Consider the following 25,000-nt stretch of genomic DNA (forward strand, 5'->3'; position numbering starts at 1 on the left):
CTCTCTCTCTCTCTCTGTTTCTCTCTCTCTCTCTCTCTCTCTCTCTCTCTCTCTCTCTCTCTCTCTCTCTCTCTCTCTCTCTCTCTCTCTCTCTCTCTCTCTCTCTCTCTCTCTCTCTCTGTTCTTCTGTTTACCTTTATTGCTTCAGCTTTATTTGTTTAAGTTTTGTTGATCAAGTTACATGAGGTGTGTTTTTCAATTGTCAAACAGACTCGGGGTTGACAAGCACTTTCAAAAATGACGTTTTCAAACAAAACAAAAATTTTTTTTTGTGAATTAAAACCTCGGTGTGAGGTCTCCTAAACGAGCAGTATGTTTTTTTTTTTTCATTGCCAATAAATTTGACAAAAAGGGGGTCATTTTTTCCTTAAACCAGGTATCCGAAAAAAAATATTATATTTACCACGTGAACTACGATAAAAATATAAAAGAGCTCGATATTAATAATGGTATATCATAATTTTTATGTAGGGGTTCCCTGAGACATGAAAACTATTTCAAGGGTTCCACAAGGGTAAAAAGGTTGAGAAACACTGGTTTGGACTCTAGACTCTAGACTCAGGGAAGAGCTGGAACACTGCAAGGATCAGGATGCAAATGGAACAAAAGAAACAGTTGAGAGGGAGAGAGAGGGAGAGACAGACAGAGAGAGAGAGAGAGAGAGAGAGAGAGAGAGAGAGAGAGAGAGAGAGAGAGAGAGAGAGAGAGAGAGAGAGAGAGTGAGAGAGAGAGAGAGAGAGAGAGAGAGAGGACACCAGCAGCAAGGTTGAAGAATAAAATAGAGGGAAATTTGAAAAAAAAAATAAGTGAACAGGGGTTGAAGAGTATGCACAGGGTGGACAGGATGGATACAGAAGCAAACTCTCAGGAAGGAAAAACTGGAAATTTGGAAGGAGGTCTGCTTGGAGGGGGTTAACGACGGCAGAAAGGATCATGGTTTTAGATTCAGGACGATCTGAGATGGTGGTGAACAGCTCTTTAGAATACCCGGATGGAAGAATGGCATTGAAGAGGATGTGGAAGTTTGTTCTACAGGTGAGGAAAAGAGGAACAAATGAGTGGAGATAAGCAGTGATCCTGGATTTATGTAGTTCCACCAGAAGGGTGTTGAAGGTGGACCGTGTGAGCCCTGCAGAAACCTTGGGGGCACAAAGCATGGAAAGAGCAGATGGTGCAAGACCAGAAAGGAGGTGGTAGAAGACAGAGAGAGCAACGACTTGTCTGCGATGGCGAAGTGATGGACCCACAGATTCTGCTTCGTCACGATATATTTCAATAATCTTGAAGGCCTTGGTTTCCACGACGTCAAGCTGAGCAAGATGAGAGAGGAGAGCCAGCCAAGTCAGGAGAGCAGTACTACATCAAGCTGCGGATGAAGGCTTTGTTTGTGGTCAGGAGTTCAGGTGGGCCGAGGAAGGAGGCTCAGTCGGCGACTGGCTTTGGAGGCCATGTTGGAAATGTGGCTTTCCCAGGAAAAATCATGACTGATAGTGAGACCCAGGAGTTTGAATTTCTGAACTTTCAACTTTCTCAGGAAGATTATGAAAGTAGATTGGGAGGGGTTACCAGACATTTTCAGAAGAATTGGTTCGGTGACAAGAACAATCCGATTCAATTTCGGTTCAGGTCCGAATCAAGATCCGACCCATCAGTGGATACAAAACGTGAACTGTTCAGCCTGGCGGAGGTGTGCGCTCCACTGAGCGCTGTTCTTGTTTTTGCATTTAAAAACATTCTCTTTCAGATTCAGCTTTCAAGACGGATTGTGTGAATTCTGTCTGTTTTCCACAATCATGGAAAAAAAGAAATCACTGGATTGAGACCATTCCATCCGCACCGGTCCATGAGTAATACCCAATTGCAAGAAACACGATTTTCACTTATTTTCGTGCTCACGTCAGGAAATTAGTGAACTACGGCAATGCTAGTCACAAACAGAGGATTTGTTTTGGAAGTCGCATCGTTTCCCAACCTGCAAAGCCCCCTCACTCAGGCCGGGGTCAGTGGTTAAACCATTTGCACAACCGAAAATCGCAAGCCGTCTCCTCGCACTCGTTGGGGTGGGGGGAGCACAGGGAGATTGATTTAATGCCCATCCTGACCATGGGTACCACAAGCATGAATGTTAAATTTTGTGGAGACAAGGCAAAGCTATTTTCAATTCCACGAAGAACAGACAGACAGATCAACAGACATTGCCTTCTTTTAGCAAAACTTGAAACACCAGTTCCCTCCAAGGTGGTCAGGAGGAGATCAAGTATCCCTCCATCCAAGTAGGACAATGCTCTATACGGAGCATCAGTGCTGCCAAAGCAGTCTCTTGAGCTATCAGGCACAATCTTGGATGGGTCACCACTCAAATGTAGGATACTGGAATGGCCCAATCACCCCAGCAAGCTGGTACTCATTTTGCCAACCTTAGAAGGATGACAGGCTGAGTCAACCCCACCTGGTATTAATTCACCAGTCAAGCAGGATTTGAACTCAGGACGCAAGGATCCCAAGCCCACCACCCCTAACCATTAAGCCAACACCAGGCATGGGGGATGTATGTTGATGTGCATACTGTACTCTGTTACAGTGTGTCAGGGCTACTGAAGCAGTTTTTTTGGCAAGATTACACTGGGTGGTTTGCCATTTGCTTCCCAGCAGATTTCAATCAGTAATGGTCAGCAAGACTAAGGCATTGACAGTTGCACAGATCGTGTGGGAATGTCGGTGAAAAGTTGGGGTGGGGGTGGGGGGGGGGAGGAAGGGGAGGAAGAAACAAAAAAAAAGAAACCTCAGTCTGCGAAGAAGAAAAGATGTCGGATAATTCAAGGTGAAGGTTCCGCTGTCCGGACTCAAGACAGGAACCCGTTGCAGTGGGCTGCATCATGGAGTGGTCTTCATCGGCGAGCAGGGTCCAGGGGTGAAAATCAATAACGGAGAAGTTGGGAGACAGGAAAAATGCAAAGCAAAGCCACAGCAACCCTTTCACATCAATGGAGAAAACGAATCAAGTGCATGAGCAAACGCAATACTCATCACAGTGCTACACGTCCGATACCAGGAGGTAGAGATGGATGTGAAAAATGATGTGAAACTCTACAAGGCACACCGACCAATCAGGGTGCTCGGAATCCTTCTCAGCGAGTCAAGCTTGTATCAGTTAGGCTGTTTCACTGTGGGATTGTCGCTCTGAATGTGGATCATTAACAACCTTCAGGGTGTCCGTGCCTCACCTGGCCTGGCCGACGATGAGAGTCCACTCTTCTTCTCTTCTCCTCTTCACAAAGGATCGTTCTGAATGACTGTGAGGACAACCTTTCTCCTCGACTTGGTTAACCGCTCGGTGGGGTGAACGAGTCGATTATTTCTCTGTCGGAAATCAAATAAATCACAAGGAATCACAACGAAATCAGACACAGGTGGAGGTCGCTTCCCTTATTCTTGATAGGGCCCACATTGAACATCTATCACATTTCATGAACTCCTCTTCCTTTCTCCTTCGCTCCTCTATTTATTACCCTTTATCAGCACCATGTTCCCAAGACTCCAACTGACTTTACCACTAAACGTAACACAAGCCCCCCCCCCCCAATCCATCCACTGGGCCCACACTCTGTGCAGAGCGATAGTGCGGCCGAAACAGTCTCTGAAGCTACTGGACACAATCCTGGACGGGTCATCACTCCGACACAGGATACCAGCAAGCTGGCACTCATTTTGCCGACCTCAGAAGGATGACAGGCCGAGTCAACCCCACCTGGTATTAATTCAACAGCCGAGTGGGATTTGAACTCAGGATCCTAGGATCCCAAGCCCACCACCCGAACCATGAGGCCAACACGAGGCCCAGCTCAAGCCCACCACCCGAACCATGAGGCCAACACGAGGCCGAGCCCAAGCCCACAACCGGAACCATGAGGCCAACACGAGGCCTAGCCCAAGCCCACAACCCGAACCATGAGGCCAACACGAGGCCTAGCCCAAGCCCACCACCCGAACCATGAGGCCAACACGAGGCCTAGCCCAAGCCCACCACCCGAACCATGAGGCCAACACGAGGCCTAGCCCAAGCCCACCACCCGAACCATGAGGCCAACACGAGGCCTAGCCCAAGCCCACCACCCGAACCATGAGGCCAACACGAGGCCTAGCCCAAGCCCACCACCCGAACCATGAGGCCAACATGAGGCCTAGCCCAAGCCCACCACCCGAACCATGAGGCCAACACGAGGCCTAGCCCAAGCCCACCACCCGAACCATGAGGCCAACACGAGGCCTAGCCCAAGCCCACCACCCGAACCATGAGGCCAACACGAGGCCTAGCCCAAGCCCACCACCCGAACCATGAGGCCAACATGAGGCCTAGCCCAAGCCCACCACCCGAACCATGAGGCCAACACGAGGCCTAGCCCAAGCCCACCACCCGAACCATGAGGCCAACACGAGGCCTAGCCCAAGCCCACCACCCGAACCATGAGGCCAACATGAGGCCTAGCCCAAGCCCACCACCCGAACCATGAGGCCAACACGAGGCCTAGCCCCCACTAAAACAACTACAGCTTTATAAATACAATCCCACAGCCCCTGACACGAATTACGACAACAAAATACGAAAACCAACACGCAAAACACCCTTATCTTACTCCAGTAAAGGAGCTTGTAAAACACCAGCGTCCGATCAACAGGAAGTGACGTTATACAAACGAGAAATAAAATATACTTTTTATGTAAAAGCAAATAAAAGACAAAATCGTCTTTTTGCTGAAACACGGATTGTGCAAAGCGATGATTTCTTACCTTTTAAAACAATAAAGATATATTTATCTTTTAAAAAGGAACGTCTTCTCCATGGAAACAAAACACCGCCAAACGCCCGACCGGAAGTGACATCATCCACGGAACTTCCTTAAAATATGTTTTGTATTTATCGTAAAAATAACGATATAAAAATACTTTTTCCGCTGATTAATTTTGTTTCCACCAAGGTGTCTCGATTAAAAGAGTGAAAACCGCCGGGTGAAGTCCACGGATACAGTCTGCTGGGGTCGTGCGTGTGCAGTCGGCGCGATGATGACGTAATGACGTTAATGATGACGATAACACGCACGGTAAGCCGAGTTTTTATGCAAACGAAATAATAACGTCACGAGTTCGCGACATCTGAACCATCCAGGGTCCTCCGAACCATCCAGGGTCCTCTGAACCATCCAGGGTCCTCTGAACCATCCAAGGTCCTCCGAACCATCCAGGGTCCTCCGAACCATCCAGGGTCCTCCGAACCATCCAAGGTCCTCCGAACCATCCAGGGTTCTCCGAACTATTCAGGGTCCTCCGAACCATCCAGGGTCCTCTGAATCATCCAGGGTCCTCTGAACCATCCAGGGTCCTCTGAACCATCCAGGGTCCTCTGAACCATCCAAGGTCCTCTGAACCATCCAGGGTCCTCTGAACCATCCAGGGTCCTCTGAACCATCCAGGGTCCTCTGAACCATCCAAGGTCCTCTGAACCATCCAGGGTCCTCTGAACCATCCAGGGTCCTCTGAACCATCCAGTGTCCTCTGAACCATCCAGTGTCCTCTGAACCATCCAGGGTCCTCTGAACCATCCAGGGTCCTCCGAACCATCCAGCGTCCTCTGAACCATCCAGTGTCCTCAGAACCATCCAGGGTCCTCTGAACCATCCAGTGTCCACCCTTAAGTGTTTTTTAACATCTCAAGGATCTGCCTGCTCAGATTACCTGCCATAGAATCTCCACAAGGATGATCACCCAAATCAACCTTCATCAACCTCATTACTGGAAGAGCTCACTCAAATAACGGAGCAACAATGAGGAGAATTCATGATGATGATATTTCATGAATGAATAAAGAAATTCATGTGATGATGCCCGCCCACCGCTACACCTCATCCATATCCGCTGCCCGCTCCCCGCTGCACCTCATCCATATCCGTTGCCCGCTCCCCGCTGCACCTCATCCATATCCGTTGCCCGCCCCCCGCTGCACCTCATCCATATCCGTTGCCCGCCCCCCGCTGCACCTCATCCACATCCGCTGCCCGCCCCCCGCTGCACCTCAACTGCTGTCTGAACCGACTGCACCTCAACCGCTGCCTGAACCGACTGCACCTCAACCACTGCCTGAACCGACTGCACCTCAACCACTGCCCGAACACACTGCACATCAAGCACTGCCCAAACCCACTACACCTCAACTGCTGCTGGAACCCGCTACACCTCAACCATTGCCCAAACCTGCTGCACCTCAACCATTGCCCATTCCTACTGCACATAAACCGCTGCCAGAACCCGCTGCAACAAACCGCTGCCCGCTCCTGCTGCACGTCAATCTCTGCCCAAAGCCTCTGCACTTAAACTGCTGCCCGTTCCCGCTGCACGTCAACCTCTGTCTGCTCCCACTGCACCTTAACTGCTGCCCGCTGCACAACAACAGCTGCCTGAACCCGCAGCACATCAACCACTGCTCAAACCCACTGCACATCAACCACTGCCCGCTCCCGCTGCCCAAACCAGCTGCACTTCAACCGCTGCCCAACCCAGCTGCACATCAACCGCTGCCTGAACCCGCTACACAAAACCGCTGTCAGCTCCCGATACACAACAACCGCTGCCCACTCCCGCTGCACATCAATCGCTGCCCGAACCCGCTGAACATCAAACGGTGTCCGCTCCCGCTGCACCTCAACTGCTGCCCACTCCCGCTACACTAAAACCACTGACCAAACCCACTGCACATCAACCACTGTCCACTTCCAGTGCACCTCAACCGCTGTCCAAACCCGCTACACCTCAACCACTGCCCAAACCCACTGCACCTCAAGCACTGCCCGAACCCACTGCACATCAACCTCTGTCCACTGCTGCTGCACTTCAACCACTGTCCAATCCCGGTGCACCTCAACCGCTGCACATCAACCTCTGTCCACTGCTGCTGCACATCAACCGCTGCCCGAAACCGCTGCACTTCAACCACTGTCCAATCCCGGTGCACCTCAACCGCTGCCCAAACCAGCTGCACCTCAACCGCTGCCCAAGCACGCTGCACATCAACCACTGCCGGCTCCTGCTGCACATGCACCGCCAAAAACCCTCTGCACATCAACCGCTGCCCACTAATGCTGCACATCAACTGCTGCCCAAACCCGGTGCACATCAACGTATGTTTTGTATATACATCGTTTTGTCCATAGGTCGTTTTGTCGAAACGTTGTTTTGTCCAAACGTTGTTTTGTCCACACGTTGTTTTGTCCAAACGTTGTTTTGTCCAAACGTTGTTTTGTCCACACGTTGTTTTGTCCACACGATGTTTTGTCCACACGTTGTTTTGTCCACACGTTGTTTTGTCCACACGTTGTTTTGTCCACACGTTGTTTTGTCCACACGTGTTCCATGGTGTCCGTATGAATGTTCAAGGCCCCCCCGACCATGAGACCGTCCGAGCCCCCATAATCAACACATTGGTTTTCTTGTCCAACGTGAAACTTTGGTTTTAAAACGGTAAATGTCGATCCATGCCCGAGGGAACGATCCCCGGGGTATGTTCAGTTACCAAGCAGCTCGCTAACGCTTGCCAAGCCAGCCGTTCCTTATCAACGGGTTTGAATGGAGTGCTTGCTTGAGTGCTTAAGCCACTGTGCGAGCGGTCCCCAAGCTGATTGGTGATGGATCACACCCCCAGGCACGGACTTCTTATAATAACCTGGACCAGCAATGCCATCGACTCGCAGCTGTGAGAACTGAAGTCACCGGAAATGGCTCAGCGGCCATGTTGGTTTGCCACTCGCTCGTCGCGCGCAATTCAAAAAACCTGTAGATGTATTAAGAGTTTTAACTATTTTGAACCGGTAAACGTAAAAATGCCACGGTGCGTGGCGTTCGGATGCAATAATAAGTCTGGGAAGAGCTCCACATGCACCTTTCATCGGTAAGAATGCGATTATTGGTGCTTTTTTTCTCTTTCAATCGTCAATCTATTTTTGGAGTATTATTTTAAGAAGTTACAATTTAAACCCTAAACGCCAGTATAACAATCTAAATGATGGCAAAGTACAGTCGATGATTTGAAAGAAAATGTAAAAAAACGATATTATCCAGGAATATGCCGGAAATGAGTTTTCCAGGTGTCTAGAATTCAATTTTTTCCGGAGATTCATTCCCCCCATCGACTGCCGTGGCTGCGTAAACAGTTGGGCGGGTAGCTCACAATATTTGTCCATTTGGGGGCACAGGCCCTCCCTATTCCGAGGGTCCTGGCTCCGCGGTCCACCTAACCCGATGTTACCCCCAAAATCATTTTGCTTCCGACGCGCCTTAAGTGTTAGGGGGTCGTATCTATCTTAATATCAGAAATCTACCTCCACTGACGCCAATTGTAGTACCCATCCTTCCATCCCTTCAAATGCCAATAATCGAAAACGTCATTCGGATCTTTTTTCTCCACATTCCCGAAGGATGAAAAGTTTTGCAGACAATGGTGCCAGGCGCAGAGAAGGGAACACTTTACACCAACGCCCGGTGTGACATTACTTTGTAGTGAACACTTCCTGAACTCGATATTCCACCATTTAACAAACTTTCTGTGTTCCTGGAGTCACTTGTAACCTATAATGCAGGATATGTGGTTAGGATGGTGAAGCGGACACTCAAATGTCAAGATTGCTTGCTGTCTCTCACGCAGAATGATGATGTCAATTTACCTGCCTCTAGGCTGATTGCTGTTAAAACAAGGATACCGCCTTACCGTTCCATCATCAAGCGTTGTTCAAGTTTGTGAAGCCACTGAGAAATGTGTTAAGAGAATACTGGCGGTGACAAATGGCAAGATTCCTCGTGATAGTTACCTGAAATCTGCAATCTCTGCATCAGTGTTGGCAGAAGTAGGATCGAGTGCATTTGACTCGCTTCGTGATCACATGTTTGAGACGGAGACAGACCGTAATCATGTATTTTCTCTCATACATCACATCTGTGAGTGCTCTACAAAGATTCGTCTCCACCATGTTGTTCGAACCATGAACACTGGATTGAAAGATAAACCCATCAGGAAAAAATTCAGCAAACTGATCATATTTGCACATCAATACTTTCCTAACCATTTGCATTGAAGTGTTTCTCCTTGGTTTTGACATATCTTATGTTCCAACCTACTGCGATTATAATAGTTGATTATAATAGTAATATAATAGATTATAATAGTATATTGAATACAATATAATAGAATACAATCTATTCACTCTTATCATTTTCTCAGGGTCATCGTCCCTCTGCTTGGAAGTCAGCAGATGTAATCTTCATCAACCATCCTTGCTGCTTACATCTGTATATGGCGTGAGCAAAAATCACCTCCGCATCACTGCGAAGCTCATGGTTGTTTGCTTTGGTTTGAACGTCCGCTTGAAATGAGTGAAATGAAACATTTTGAGAATTTCGAATTATTCTCACTCAGATTTCATCATCACCGTCATGCATATTGTCAAGTTGTTTGAACTCTTTTTATGAAATGATTTGTAATGTCAGATACCACCGGCTGGTCCCGTATGATACACATTTACATGGAGAGAATTGGGACGTGTCCTCCACCCTGATCCCCCTCTCCGAGACACGCGACCCAGACAGAAACCATAGGTGGGGTACCCTTGGGCAAAAATATGGTTGGATTTGATTCCGGAGTTTTTTTTTCGTTTTTGAAGCATATACCGACACCAATAAATGTCAATGTGTGTCAGTGTGTGTGTGTCTCCTCCATAACACTAAAATCATGAAACCTAGCAGCCTGAAACTTTTCATGCATGCAAAGGGAACGCCAAGGGAGTGCAAGAGTGAAAACTGGGTGTTTGGATGACTGAAACACCCCTTGGAAGACAATTAACTGCCTTATTTAATTATTTGAAAATAAAAGCGAGCCAGAGTGGGAAAACACCCATTTTAAAAATATCCTTTATCAGGCGTATCCTCGGCCACCTTGCTCTCTGGGGTCTTAAGGCGTTTCCAAGGTTACCTCGTGGGATCTGAAGCCGCCATCTTTTTTGGCCTGCTTAACCACGCCTTGACTTGGAACAGGCCGCAACGATTTCTTAACGATGAAGTTTTTTTTCTCACTTTCCTCACTCATGTTATCGAATGCCTGTTCATCATGGCTCCGACTCGCTGGGTACATTGTGATACTTGTAAACGTCCGAAGACGTCAACGTTCGAGACTTTAATGTCATTTAACCATCACAAAGCTATCGATCTGACAAAGTCCTGCACGTAAACTTGCTCGCACAAGGCAGGCATCGTTTCCTTACCGTCGGTCGGCTCACTCCGAATCGGACTCGCACCCTCCACAACATGGGGAAGCCGTTCTAAATCTATCGTAATATCGTCCGTCTCTGACGGCTTCCCGAATCCGCGTCCTCATACAACGGCGCCACACTCACCCAGTTCCTCACCACACTCACACACTCACTCATCACCCTGACTTGTGCGCTCGCCTGTCCCCCATGCACGGATCGTGTGGTTACAGTCTCGCAGCACAGCTGCTCACCGCATGCCGAAGCACACCGTTTGTAAACTGGCCAGGCAACCTCCACCGCAGTGACCCGGACCACGGCCGAAGGCGCGAGTCTATTATTTTAACTTTCTGGCCCCATGCTGTCACATATTTTACCGTTTCGTCCTCGCTCTTTCTTTTAAATACCTCTGTTTCTCGTTCCGGCTCTGCACATGATCCATCTTCTCACTCTGTCTCCCCCCTCCGGCTCGTTTTTATATGAATCTATCTCCCATGGCTCTGTCTCCCCCCTCCAGCTAACAAGGACCGGGTATAGTGTCGTTACATTCACTATGTGGAGTTATATTATTATTATTGTAATTATACACAATAAAATTACAACATGAGGAATGAGTTTGTGGTTCAAACCTTCATATCGAGGGAACGAATCACGGACGAACTCGGACTCGATCTTCCCTTTCACCACAAAACAATCCATTAAATAAATAATAAACTTTCAGGAACCACAAGATGTCGGTTCGGAGTGACGTCACGTACCGGGTCCGGACTCCTGATCCTCGGGTGAACCGACCATGGACCCGCGGGATGAGGGAGAACCTCCCGGAGCCGCTCGTGGATCCCGGGGTGTTCTCTTTGTGATCTTCACCGAAGAGTCCTCGGGTCGTCGTGCACCGTCTGGTACTGTAAGTACGGAGTGGTGAAGGAAGGTTCGCCGTGCGAAGGACACGTGGTGTTCCGGGATAAAAGGACCGCTCCATGACCGACCTTGCCGAGTCACGTGATCAAGAGGCTTGACGAGTCACGCTTTCTCGGCGGCAGATTCGCCACCGATCACGTGACGAACCTCATCCGGACGAGGGAAAGGGAAAGCAAGTTTTCGGGGGTTTATCCGATCAGTTTCGACTCGACCTCGTCCGTTCACTTTTTAAATATTTATAAAATTGATTTGATTTCAACAAGTGCTTCCCGTAAATCACGTGACCTTCCAAAGAGCGTCACAGCTCGATCGGGTTTGTTATTATTGTTAAATAAATAAATATTTGATAATTGAAAGTGACCTCTTGGGGGAAAACAATGTTCGATGTGAAAGTGAAGTTTTCATTGTTTCCGGTTCTCACATCCAGAGATTTTGTGGTGGGGGGGGGAGGGGAGGGGGAGGGTTACAATTCATCCACAACCACTGAATTTATTCCTTTGTGTCTCAATTAACCAAACACACATGATGTAATCCGTGCTGGCAGGATGGCCTTGAGGAAGCCAGGTTCGAATCCCGACCCAGCTATAAACCGCCATCCTGGTGTTTCACAGGCTGTTCCTTGGATAGATGTTAAGCCGGCCGTCCTGTCTGCCGGCATCCGTTGGTGGACGTTAAAGAGCCCCACGGTATCTGTCGCGAAAAGTAGGCGAGTTATCTCCGGCACCCTGAACAAGTTACAAACCCCTGTCCGAACCTTCGTCGAACGTCAGGTTTGGCCAACCGGTTCGTGAAAGACTAGCGTGCTCATCTATTGGTTGGCGCGTGTGTACGTTGTGGTTTGTGAGTTTGTGACGCAGCTCCTCCATCATCACCCTTATATATTAATAAATATATAAACGAGGACGCCTCCAGGTAGAGCGCACACCTCTGCTCAGGTGAACAGTTTCCGCTCGGTATCCCAATCCCACTGATGGGCCGGATCTGGATTCGGACCTTCACGGAACATCGAATCAGTCCGTCCTTGTCACGAACCCAACTTGTCCGTCCACCGAGTTTAGTCTGAATCCGTCCGAAACTTTTTCAGATCTCGTTTTGATCCAATCTCTCAAATCTCAAGAATCACTTAAAATTTATTCCACGTGGTGCAAGTGATTTTGATAATGAAGAAGAAGAAGAATAAGAGGAAGAAGAAGAAGAATAAGAGGTAGAAAAGAAGAAGAAGAAGAAGAAGAAGAAGACGAAGAATAAGAAGAAGAAGCAGCCGCATTCCGCTTTTGTTATTTTTTTCCCACAAAAGATTCGGGTCCCACGAAGTCAAAAGTGTGAAACCAGGTGAATGTATTAAATTAAAATGTATATCAACGATGCAGTTCGATAGAATTCGAAATCTAAACCGTTTTACAGGAATTTAATGATTGCATGAAGAAGAGGATGACGGCCATGAAGAAGAAGAAGAAGAAAATAATATTAATAAGAAGAAGAGTGCGTCCACCCCATTTTGAGGTCACGGTTTGGTGTCCACGTCATCGTGGTTTTGTGTGACGATATTTCTTTGATTTCGTCGACATTTTAATGCGTGTTTGGTTGAGGAGACGATTCACAACATGTTTTCCTTTTGGTTTGACAGGTTTGCCATGTTCGTGTGTGGAAATATCGCGTTTTATTTAATTCAAGTTTAATTAGGCTTGAGGCCTTTATTTTTTCTCACGTATTTTCTGTCTGGGTTTATGGACAAACACATATTTATTTATTTATATACATATATATATATATATATATATATATATATATATATATATATATATATATATATATATATATATATATATATATATATATAATCTGTGACTTGTGGATATTTTATTTGTGGCTTGAGTGTTGTTTGTGTAGATTTCGGAAATATCAGTAAATACCGGACCACGTTTTGCATTTCCCGCCAAATTCTCGACTGGAACCCAATCGCGACCGTGACACTCACAAACTGGACTCAAACCAACATTTGGCGAGGTAAACAACTTTTATGAGCAAAGTTATTTTTACTTCTCCGAAATATTTTTCCCCACAACGTTCATTAATTAATTTGGACTTCAGTTTGAGTAAGTTCCACCGTGAGGTCGCCCTTCTTGATACCGTGGAACGCGAGGTCGTCAGAATCGTTGGGATCTCGTGTGACGAGGCTCGGTGTGGAGGTGCGGAGCTCTGGCATTGTTGGTGTCGACCAATGAATTATTAATCCATCCATCCATCCATCGGAACCATACTCTGTGCAGGGCGTTGGTGCGCTGCCCAGTGCTGTATATAAAGAGTCTGGCCAACTATTGTCTCGATCATGCTGCGCTCTGATTGGTCAATACCCAGTCACGTGCGTTGCTGGCGCCATGTTGCAGCCCAACTCAACGCGAGTGAATCTTGGAGCAAAATTCGAATCGTTTTCGCCGTCTTTTCACGTTTTCTCGTCAGATTTTGACTTTTTTGATAACACAATGGTGTGTTGTGTGGCAGTCGGGTGTTCTGTGCATCCCGGGCAAGGTGTGAAAATGCACCGCTTCCCCAGGGACCCGGAAAGACGTCGCCGTTGGGCAGTAAATGTGAAAAGGGAGAACTGGACTCCACACGACAATGCCTACCTTTGTGCGGTAAGTAGCGGCGGTTTGCAGTTCCCATCCGACGTCGGATCGGAGTATCGAGGTTAAAGTCAGATTGAATGAATGCCTGTCGGATCGGATCAGATCGGAGCGCTGAAACAGCTCGAAATCCGAAAGAATGAGACGTAATCCGTGGAGATGCCGAAATTTCACTAATGCGTAAGTCGTCAACACCAGATTTGCAATATATCCGATCCGATACACACCACTTGCCGTAAGTAACTTTCTTACATTGGTTTTATCCATATTAGGTTAGGAAATAGTGTTTGCAGTTTTCCCGTAAAATTCAATCCCTTCAACTGACGACGGTCGTCAAGTGGAACAAAATGCACTGCAACGTCGCTGGTTGACTGCAGATGCTAAATGTTTTTCATTTCTAATCTTTATCTGATGTATATTTCCCCGGGATTCCCGGCGGAGGTTTCTTTGGAAATCGTCTCCACATTTTGACCAGGAATCTCAGGAATTTCCCGTCCCGGGGTTCTCGACTGCAAATCGTATTTGGAAACTTTCATTGACTTCGAACTGAGTGTCAACACGTACTTCAATTTTCCGTTTTTTTGTTTTTTCAGAAGCATTTCGACGACAGTCAGTATGAAAACAGGAGGGTTGATGGTTCAAGACCACTCAAGCACAATGCCGTCCCGACTGTCTTCCCGCATATTGTGCCTGTCACGAAAAGGAAGCCGAGGAAACGACCCCATGACGAGACGACACCACAGAAGGAGCCCGTCCCAGATCACACATACACAAAACAAGACATGCCTGTGAATGACGACGACAACCAAGATGTCCAACTCGTTGACCTTGCCTCCGATGCCCCTGGAACGCCGGCTGAAACCGACCAGGGTCCTGACTACGACGCCAAGATCGCAGCAGTGGAGGCGAAAGTGGTCTCTCTCAAGTGGCGGTGACATGAGGCACAGTGGGACAAACGCAAACAAGCCAGGGAGCTCGTCACCCTAAAGGCGATTGTCCAGAAAGTTTTCAACCTCGATCAGATCAACAAGCTGTCTCGTCTCAGCACAAGGGGTACTCAGTGGTCAGCAGAAACCTACAAGAAGGCTCTGCAACTCCGCTTTGCATATGGCAGTACCGACTACGAAGTCCTGTTGTCGCAACACCAGCCGCTGCCATCGCTTCGTTCGTTACGACGGAAGATGGAGGTTATTGCGATGGAACCTGGTATTCTTTATCAGTGTTCGACTTCCTCCAGCTGAAGGTTGCTACCATGAAGGAACCGGAGCGTGAGTGCTGCCTAACGCTGGATGAAATGACAATTGAAGTGGGATTGCAGTTCGACAGATCATCCAGTAGTTTGCGCAGAAATGTAACTTTGCCAGGACATGGTGGTGCTGCAACTCATGCCCTCGTATTCATGCTGGCTGGCATCACCTCCAGATGGAAGCAAACAATTGCCTATCATTTTACAGGCAATTTGGTGAACGGAGCCGACTTCCAGCCACTTGTGACTGAAATCGTACAGCGGGCTCATGTCATTGGGCTCCCCGTCAACGCAGTGACATGGGTAGTGCCAATCGAGTAATGTTCAAGAACTTCGGACTGGTTAGTTTGAAGCACGCAGTGACAGTCAATCGAATTCCCCACCCATGCGCTGACGGCAGGTTCCTACACTTCATGTACGACGTACCGCACCTGATCAAGAATTTCAAGGCAGGTCTGGTGAATGGGAACGAATTCAAGCTCGGTGCTGATATCGTCTCCAGGCATGATCTGCCTTCAAATGTCGTCAGCCTGGGGGCAATCAAGGAACTGGTGACATTTCAGGTCAATGACGATCTGAAACTGACGCCCAATCTCGGCATGGAAATGGTGTCGAACACCGCCGATTTCGACAAAATGAAAGTGGGAAAGGCATTGAATTTTTTCAGTAAGTCGGTCAGTGCTGGGCTGCACTACCTGGTGGAAAACGAAAGTTTTGACAACGCGTTGCTCACGACTGCCTGGTTTTTGGACTTTATGAACACCTGGTTTGACCTGATGTCCAGCCGTCACCCCGCCACCGCGTTAAGAAAAGCGAATACGTGTGCTTACGAGAAGGCGATCCGGCACCTTGAAGAGACGCTGGTGGTATTCGGAGGGATAGAATGTGGCAAATCGTGGAAGCCGTGGCAATCCGGCGTCATATTATCGGCCTCGTCTGTGCTCGACATTCAGAGAGAACTGCTGGCCAGGGGACACCACTTTGTGCTCACGTCCAGACTAACGCAGAATTTCCTCGAGAACCTGTTTGGGTGCGTCCGATTCAAGAATCCTGTCCCAAACGCGCTGGAATGCCGACAGGCTCTGAAGCTCATAACGGTGGCGTAATTTCTGAAGCGTGCCGCGTCCGGTAATTAACTCGAAGATGACCGGTCATTTTTAGCAGATTTCCTCGACACTCCAAAAGAGAAACCGACGACACCAGATGAATGTGACGAGGACACATTCAGCTATTTGATTGGAGAGCTGCCTCCTGATCCTCTGAGCAAAGCCCAAGAGAGCAGCTTGTACAACCTGGCTGGCTACTGTATTTCCTCTGTCTCCAAATCCTGGACAAATAAGATGGGAGGGGACAAGGGATCGGGGGGGGGGGAGATGGCAGAGGGCAGGATAAGAGGGAAGATGGGAGGGGGGCAGGATGAAGAGGATGCTGATAGGGGTGGAATGAGGTGCAAGCTGAGAGGGGCAGGACGAAGGGGAAACCGAGAAGGGGTAGGATGAGTGGGAAGTTCAGAGGGAGCAGGAGAGCGGGCAGTCAAGAGGTTTCAATCATTTCATTGCAATACCCTGAGGTACATATCAAATTGGAAACTTTTGCAATATTTTAAGACTAAAACTGGATTGATCTACTCTGAAGAAATACTTTTATTATTTTTAGAAGAAATATGCCTTTGTTAAAAAAATACATCTTCAAAAAAAAAAAAAAATCTTCAAAAAAAACTGCAGCTTTCCTTGGAGTCCTCAAAACCCCAGGTTATCTGTAAAGCGTTAACCCCCCGGGGATCTTTGCCTGGTCGGGGGTTAACCATGTCCATCACCGCCGTGCCTCAGCACTTTGCGCCATTTCCTGTGTGTTTTATATTTGACGGCGATGGCCCCGCTTCACACAGGGTCAACAAAGGCTTCATCGGCTTGAGCCGTGACCTCCTGAACCAGAATGGGAGGACGGCTGACTGAACTACGACACAATGACTGGGAAATCTCAGGTACGAGAGGGCAGAAAAAAATCTGAAAAATTGAATCCAAAACATAAACCCAGCCCTCAAATAAATATCTCGAAAAGAGCAGAAAAAGAAGAGCAGATAAGAAAGTAAGAGGTTTTGATGATTGGAGTTCTGGGTCAGCAGTCATGGAGTCAGTCATTTCTGGGAATCACCTGGAGAGAAGGGCAAGATTGCCAGACATTTGAGAGGGGAAAGAGGTCGTATTGAGGAGAAATTTCTCTGAAGGCCGTCAGCCTGCATCATGATGGTCCTCAAAGCACTATCTGGAAAAGAACAGACAGGAAAGTAAGTTTTTATTATCGGCATTCACCGTCAGCAGAATGGAGACAATTATTGGAAGTACCTGAGAAGTAAGGAGAGATTGTGAGACATTTCTTCACCTGGAGAGAGAACCTTACACACTGGAGGGAGTTTTCCGTTCAGAAGGGGACAGGTGTGGGGCAGTTATGGGAAGGAACGAGTTTAGGGTTTGGGTTCAGATTCGGATCAGGTGCCAAAATCTACCGAAGAATTTCACTGCAGTCATCATGACATGTTGTTTGGGGTCTGTAGTTCAGTCACACTTTTTTGAACCCAAAATATTTTCTGTCATCTCAGCGGCTTTTCTCGGGAATCCAACTCCTGTCGTACTTTCTTCATCTTCTTCTTGTTCACCCACTATCTTGTAATCTTCTCTGTAATCTTGTAATGTAATCTTCTCTGCTGTAAACTTGAGCCCAATTCTATTATATTTCAACGGTCCCGGGTTGTGAAGAGGCCTATTCCTTCCTGGTAACTGTGCAACATTTTTTGGTTGATGGTTTGGAAGGAGTCATCACCTCTCCTCCCCTCCCCCCATTGGTATCTTAATGGGTATCCGAGATCTTCCACTTGGGGGGCTTTTCATGTTTGTAGTTTTGGAAGGAGTCATCACCACCCCTGGTATCTTCACTGGTATACGAGATCTTCCACTTGGGGGGCTTTTCATGTTTGTAGTTTTGGAAGGAGTCATCACCACCCCTGGTATCTTCACTGGTATACGAGATCTTCCATTTGGGGGGCTTTTCGTGTTGGTAGTTTTGGAAGGAGTCATCACCTCCCCTGGTATATGAGATCTTCCATTTGGGGGGCTTTTCATGTTGGTGGTTATGGAAGGAGTCATCACCCCACTTGGTATCCTTACGGGTGCACAAGATCTTTTCACTGATACTTTGCAAAAGCTTTGAATGTTTTGAAGGGACTCTCTCAGGATCTCAACTGAAGAAGAGATGTCGCTTTGTTCCAAAACATTTTGAGACACGAGTAATGCCAGACGGTTGTAGGCATCAGAATGTCTCTGTGGCTTAGGGACCGAGGAAGAAATATTATATGTCGGGATGTCTTTAGTTGGTCCAGGTGGGCTCAGAGCATTCCTGTAGGCTAACTGTCCAAGTTCACACTGTGCAGGCATTCCTCGTGGGTTGCATATTCCGATTCCCTCCGATACCGATTCAATCATACACCGCCAGGTGTTTACACGTCGGGATGCATGAACCGTGATGACCACTTGCTGATTGTTCATCGTCAACAATCGAGACATCACATTGAGGATGGTACAAAACTCCAGATTTTCCTTCTCCATTCCATGAGACCAAAGAGACACATTCTCTCTGGCCTCTGCTCTGATTTCATATGATCTGAAATCAATCTGCATCCCTGTGGATAAAACATCACCACTCTGCCACATGTCCGTCTGATTCCGCAGAGCTGATGAAAACGATGTGTGATACTGTTGCAATTCCATGATTGGCGCAACAGCATCCACGACCGGGACCCCATCGTCCCGTCTCCCGGTGATTCTGGTTCTCTTCATTTTGTGTTTCTTCATACAGTCTGTGAATAAGTGAACAAAATGATCACGAGGTGGAGTTAAATTCCTTAAGTTAACTTAATCTATTTTTTTTTTTTACTGTAAGTGGTATTTTCGTGCAATGTTCCAGATCTCAATTCCAGAAGCTTTAACTTACAGCACTTGTTGCAATCTTGTTGACTCCGGGAGCCATTTCTGATCTGCAGCACAAAGAGCATCAAACAATACATCTTACAAACAATACATCAAAAACAATACATCACAAAAGATTGTGAACCATATCCAGTGAGCTTGTATCACTTGCACACCTGCATGATGAGGTTGAGGCTCACAACAATTAACCTGACGATTTGGCAATTCATGACGATTTCCATCTTTCCCTGTTGAGCGGCGGCATGGTTGAAGTACTTGTTCCAGGACGACGTTAATCCTGGAAACAAGAACAAATAGAGTGTTAAAAGGTACACTTTTTTCTTAGGTACACTGGTGGAAAGATAATGGCGGAGATAATACATACACCAAATGGGGGACAACGACATTGATAAAAACATTTGTGTACTCGAATGTGAATTATAAAAACATTGGTAGACAATGAACAATTACGTCGCAAGTAATTGTTGCAGAAAACATTATTTAATAATGTTTTCGCGAGTTATAGAAAAGATTATTTAATATTTTTCTTGAATACAATATGGCTGCCAAACCATGTGACCGATCTATTACTCCTTTAAAAACTTTATTACTCCCTCGATCTGTCCAGCCATTCTGGAGAAGAAGATTTTTACAGGTTTTAGGGTAAATCCAATATGCCTGCCAAACCATGTGACCTCTGACGTCATGTGTGTGAACCTTTTGTTCCTCGTGGATTTCCCTTTCCTGCTTCATTCGTTGTTCTTTCACTATCTCCTCATATTCCAACCTTGCTTTTTCCTTTAGTTGTTCAATTTCAAATCCATGTTCTTTTTGTTTTCTATCCCACTGTCTCTCATGTTCCTCATTCTCCAATCTCGTTGTTTCCTTCAATTTATTGATCTCCCTTTCCTGCTTCATTCGTTGTTCTTTCACTACTCTTTCTTGTTTACTCTCCCACTGTCTCTCATGTTCTTCCTTCTCCAATCTCGTTGTTTCTTTCACTTGGTTGATTTCCTTTTCCTGTCTCATTCGTTGTTCCTTTACTCTTTCTTGCATCTCATTCTTTAATCTGGCCTTGGCTTCTTACTGTTCGATCTGCAAAGTGTGGTTCCTTAACGTTACTTTCTCTGTTCTCTTTCTTTCCTCTCTTAACATCCTCAGCTCGTTTTGTAATTCCGTCTCTTTGTTTTGGTGTTTCCGTAACTCAGAAGCTTTTTTTTCTAATTCCTTTCCCATTTCCTCACCTCTTTTGCATGCTTCCTCCTTCATTTCGTCCATTCGCTAACCGTATTCCTTTAGTTTTTTTGAGATATTTCTCTCCTCTTTTTATCTTCTGTTCTAAGCTTCCTCTTATCTGATCGCCTGATCTTACCTTTTTCCTCAGTTGTTGCAATTTCAAATCGTGTTTCCGTTTTTCCTCTTCCAGCTTTGTTTTTTCCCGTTTTTTTCTTTTCCAGCTTTGTTTTTTCCCGTTTTTTATTTTCCAGCTTTGTTTTCCATTCTCTTCCAAGTTCTCCCTATCCCGGGAGTTACTAATTTGCTCCTCTATTCTTTCGTTCAGTTCGCTCTTGTTCCAACTCATGGGTACTCCCACTCTACTTCCCTCATTTCTCCCTGTAGTTCTTTGAACTGTCTTGACTTTTCCAACAATTCTTCCTTCCCTTGCTTCAGATATTTCTCTTCTTTTTATCTTCTGTTCTAGGCTTTCTCTTATCTGATTGCGTGATCTTACAGCTCTTTCTTCAGATGTTTCAATTCCAAATCGTGTTCACATTTATCTTTTTCTAGCTTTTTTTTCCATTCTTCCTCCAAGTTCTTCCTATCCAGAGAATTACTAATTTGCTCCTCCTCTATTCTTTTGTTCAGTTCACTCTTCTCTTGTTCCAACTTATGGGTACTCCCCTCTACTTTCCTCATTTCTTCCTGTAGTTCCTCGACCTGTCTTAACCTTCCCATAAAATCATGGGTAATCCACTCTACTTTAATCCATTCTCCACGTAGTTCCACGCCTGTGTTGGGTAAGTCCTCCTCCAGCCCCTGAACTCGCTCCTGTGCATCGGCCAATTGTTGTGACTCCCTGTGCACATAATCCTCATGAACCTCGTCTGCGTGCCGTTGTGCCTCGTCCAATTCAATTTGCAATTCCTCTATATAGTCATCACCACACCTCCAAGGCATCCGACAATCATGTCTGAAGCTCGCCAATGTATGCATTGGCGTCATGATTCGTCTGCCATGGCGTATACCGTGTCCACATGGCCTGAACCGGTGGGCGGGAGCGTTTCCTTCATGCCGTGCGGCTCGTTGCGCTATTATTAGCCCACTCCCACTTCGTGTCGTGCCGAGATGGAGCCGCGCCGCCATTTTGCGACTCCATTTTCTTTACAATTTCCAAGTTCCTCACCCGATCCGCTCAAGCATAAAATCAAATCAAATTTTTTTTTCGTAACCAATGTCCGGGGTGTGAAATGCACCACTAGTCCAAATATCCCACTCCTGACACCAATTGTTGTGGATCCACGACTGAGGGATTCTCAATCCACTCCGGGCACCAATTGTTAATGGCTTCTGCGGTGTCGGGATTCGAGGTGTGTCGGCAATCACAGTCCTCAGCAGTTTTTTTTTAACGAATCGGGTGGATCTATTGGCGTGACACGAAGTGATTCAAGGTGTAACTTCATACCCGAATCAACCAGATTTATTGGGGAACATCGGGGAACACAGCACAAGCAAAGCATTCATGACAATGGTTTTATTAACAATCCTCAACCCGTTCTTAACAAGGGAACCATGGACTACAGGTTTTGAGGGGGTCCCAGCCGAGATATGCCTTAAACAACACGTGCAGACAAAGACAGACAGCATGCATGCAAGACAGAGTACTTGGTGATGTCTCATGGACGAGAGGACAGTGTCAAAAGCACGAATATCGCTCGCAACAGGCGGATGTCCACGGATTCGAGCCCCAGCTCGAACGCGCCGCGTGACAAGATGGCGGTGCCGTACTCTTCCTTCTCAAGGCAGCGCGTGCGCACGCCCTCAGCGCGTTCCGGCCCCGCACAATGTCGACGGCACAAGACCGTCAGATCAACGATGGGCCTCAGTCGATCTCTCTCAAGGTCCAGCACACAAATCCAGGACTGGCCTGTTCACCAGACAAGGCCCAAATCGAGGTGCCGGACTCCGGCAAGCAGATCGGCAAACGTGTCGAGCCGTTGGTGTGAGCAGGGACCGTCAGAGGCTCCGTCGTCTCCTCTCCTACCTTCCCGCCTCGAAGCCTGACTTCCCAACTCCGTCCTCTCAGTTTCTCTCTCTGTTCAATCAGCTTTTCTTTCCTTTTCCACGCTCGACTCTCAAAGCCGGTTGCCGTCTCTCTCACGGCAGAATCCTCGACATGCAGGCAGGTTCAGCGTCTCTCCCGGCAGATCCAACACTGTGCCTCCTTTGTTCGCTCGCTTCGAAGCCACGAGCGCGCCTCGAAAACCCGACCGTTTTCCAAACTGAGAACTCCTTTTCTCTCACGTTTCTCTTTCGTTCGCTCCTTCGAGACACGAGCTCGCCTCTCTCGCCGAAGCCGACAAACTCCTTTTCTCTCACAGTTTCTCCTTTTTCCGCTCACTTCAAAACACGAGCACACCTCGCTCAGCAAAGCCGACCAAACTCCTCCCCTTAGCTCCACCTCCCTCTCCAGGCCACACCCCCTCAGCCGACTCGGCGGGGCCTATCGTCCGGAGAGGGGAGGAAGAAGAGGGAGCTCTCGATCCACCACTGTACAAACAATAAACATGCATCCTACACCTCCCGACACAGATAACGTCCATTTTACCGACAACCTGACTAAACATGCATTTAATGGGGGATCTGAGCTAATCCTATATTTAGTTGCATATTAAGGGCCATTTCCGAAACAATATAATCCCCATCCTGGCCCAAGTCCATCTGGGCCTGGTAAGAGATCATGTTGTTCGTCCATGCTTAGTTAAAGGAAATATGAACACATCTGTTGTGTTTGTTACTCAAAAATATACTTAATAAATCATTGCATACTGAAAGTTGGTTTATAAATAAATATATGTAGTATTGTTACTGCTGTGGAAATTTGCAGAACACCATAAAGGTTCCTTAGTTCAGTGAGATCGATAAGTCTGTGTTCAGATGTTAGATTTCCCCACCGTTGTTTAATGGGATTTATTCGTGTTCACCGGGCTGTGACCCTTTGAGGTAGCTTTTTCTTTTTCTATCGTTATTTTGAACCAACCACATCTCCACCATCATTACAACAACCAACATCGCTCCCCTTAACCACAACACTAACCACAACCACACCTGCCTCTCAACAACCACGCCATCCTCACCACTCCGCCGGCAACCGTCAACATCTCCACGCCATGAACATCGCCTCACCTTCGTTCCCGAAACGACGCCATCTTTGCGCCAGCAGCGGTGGGATCCGATCAAACGGCATCGCTGCAGGGAGAGGCAAAGGTTCTCTCGCCGTGCAGCGCAAGTCTGGTGATTTCTACCACGTCCGCTTTGTGTGGAAGCTTCGCCTCGAAAAACGGATCACATGAGAGAAAGGGGCGGGGCCTGTGGGGGTCGAAGGGTGTTGATTTCTACCACGTCCGCTTTGTGTGGAAGCTTCGTCTCGGAGAATCGGATCCAGAGGGCCGGTGATCTCGACCAAGAACGGAGCTTCGAGGCAGTCTGGATGGGTCGGAGAGCCGAGTGGAGCCCGAAGTCTGGAGAGAGTCGGTCGGAGAAAGCCAAGGAGCTGCGTGGAGACCACAGCCGGGGAGAGCTTGCCAGCGTCAAGGCAGTCCGAGGTGATCGGACCTCGGCGCGGTTCGCGCATCGCTGAGGAACGGACGGGGTCTTGGAGCATTCGACTCTTATAGAGCATCAACTCTTATAGGGCATCAACTCTGACAGAGCACTAAAAGACCCGTTCGTTTCTCTCAACCGCGTTGCCAGCCGGGGCCCGGACAACCTCGCCGTCGCAAGGCCGCAATTAGGCGCGGCTGTCCTAGTGGCCGTGGGAAACGGACGTCACGACCTGCCCATCGTCACAAGGCCGCAATCAGGCGCGGCTGTCCTGGTGGCCGTGGAGAGCAGACGTCGCGACCTGCCCATCGTCGCACCACGAGGGTGCGGGTAAGCCGCATCGGTCTCGCGAGCCCATTCGGTCAACCAAGGCTCACGCACTATAAAGGTCCACGGACCCTGTCTGCCACTCTCGTCTGTGAGAGTGGTCCTTTCCTTCCTTTTGAGTGAATCTTGTGGCGCCGTGTCCTGACAAGTAAAAACTGCCTAAGTGACTGTACATTTATTAATTATATTCGGTCGTAGTGCTTTTCCTTTGCATACGCCACGTAATTGCTTTTGTTTGCCTGCATGATTGACTGTATATGTGTATGTGAAAAATAAATGTGCTTTGTTTGAATGTATCCCGTTCGTAGCATCCTCTTTCCCCAATTGAAAATGCCATCTTGCATCGTGGAATAAATAGTGGGGTTTCAAACACCCGTTAAATAGAATCGGATCCGGCGAAGTCGGCGATAATACCCACTCGGTTATCACTGCAGAACGGAACGGACCGTTGAAGCGGTTCGTGTCCCAAGCCGACCTGCGTCGAGGTACGGCTGCCCGGTCAGCTCCCCGCGCAGGTACTTAGGTATATCGAATTCGGCGAGTGACCCTATCTTGCGCGGGTGGACAATTGGCACGGCCGTGGTGGGGTTGAAGACCCACCCGTGACAGGGTTCCGGCGTTGGCTCCGGAAAGTCACGACTGAATTGTCCGTCCGGTGGGCGACACGGTTGCGATTAGAGGTACGCGGCCGATCGCACGCCGGCGGGCGCGAATTTGTAACAGTATGATAGTTAACTACGGAACAATATAATCTTCTCCCTTTCACTTGGTTTGCAAATTGGGGAGAACTTCTTTGGTAACACCGGAGAATCTAGGCCC

The 25,000-nt window shown here is 47.7% G+C and overlaps 2 protein-coding genes and 1 long non-coding RNA gene across 4 annotated transcripts; 1 reads left to right on the plus strand and 2 right to left on the minus strand.

The window, feature by feature from the left end:
* Positions 1-2,781: 2,781 nt before the first annotated feature.
* Positions 2,782-11,393, minus strand: LOC147007008 (uncharacterized). Of its 2 annotated transcripts, none has more exons than XR_015054473.1 (3): positions 11,042-11,393; positions 3,225-3,360; positions 2,782-2,886 (listed from the first exon to the last, which is right to left on the minus strand). It is a non-coding gene; the product is annotated as an uncharacterized LOC147007008 (long non-coding RNA). The 2 variants fall into 2 exon arrangements; XR_015054472.1 differs by lacking the exon at positions 11,042-11,393 and adding an exon at positions 4,635-4,709.
* Positions 11,394-13,024: 1,631 nt separating this feature from the next.
* LOC147007009 (uncharacterized) lies at positions 13,025-14,764 on the plus strand. Its single transcript, XM_085867647.1, has 2 exons — positions 13,025-13,837; positions 14,419-14,764. Exons 1-2 carry the CDS (start codon positions 13,580-13,582, stop codon positions 14,758-14,760), a joined length of 600 nt encoding a protein of 199 aa, XP_085723773.1. The 5' UTR covers positions 13,025-13,579; the 3' UTR covers positions 14,761-14,764.
* A 1,978-nt stretch (positions 14,765-16,742) lies between these two features.
* On the minus strand, positions 16,743-19,718 carry LOC147007010 (uncharacterized). Its single transcript, XM_085867646.1, has 3 exons — positions 19,210-19,718; positions 19,059-19,101; positions 16,743-18,924 (listed from the first exon to the last, which is right to left on the minus strand). Exons 1-3 carry the CDS (start codon positions 19,450-19,452, stop codon positions 17,888-17,890), a joined length of 1,323 nt encoding a protein of 440 aa, XP_085723772.1. The 5' UTR covers positions 19,453-19,718; the 3' UTR covers positions 16,743-17,887.
* Between the last annotated feature and the right edge of the window lie 5,282 nt (positions 19,719-25,000).

This window comes from Eptatretus burgeri, unplaced genomic scaffold, assembly GCF_056783735.1.
Source record: "Eptatretus burgeri isolate ZD-2024b unplaced genomic scaffold, Ebu_testis_v1 Ebu_testis_scaffold_908, whole genome shotgun sequence".
NCBI classification, from domain to species: domain Eukaryota; kingdom Metazoa; phylum Chordata; class Myxini; order Myxiniformes; family Myxinidae; genus Eptatretus; species Eptatretus burgeri.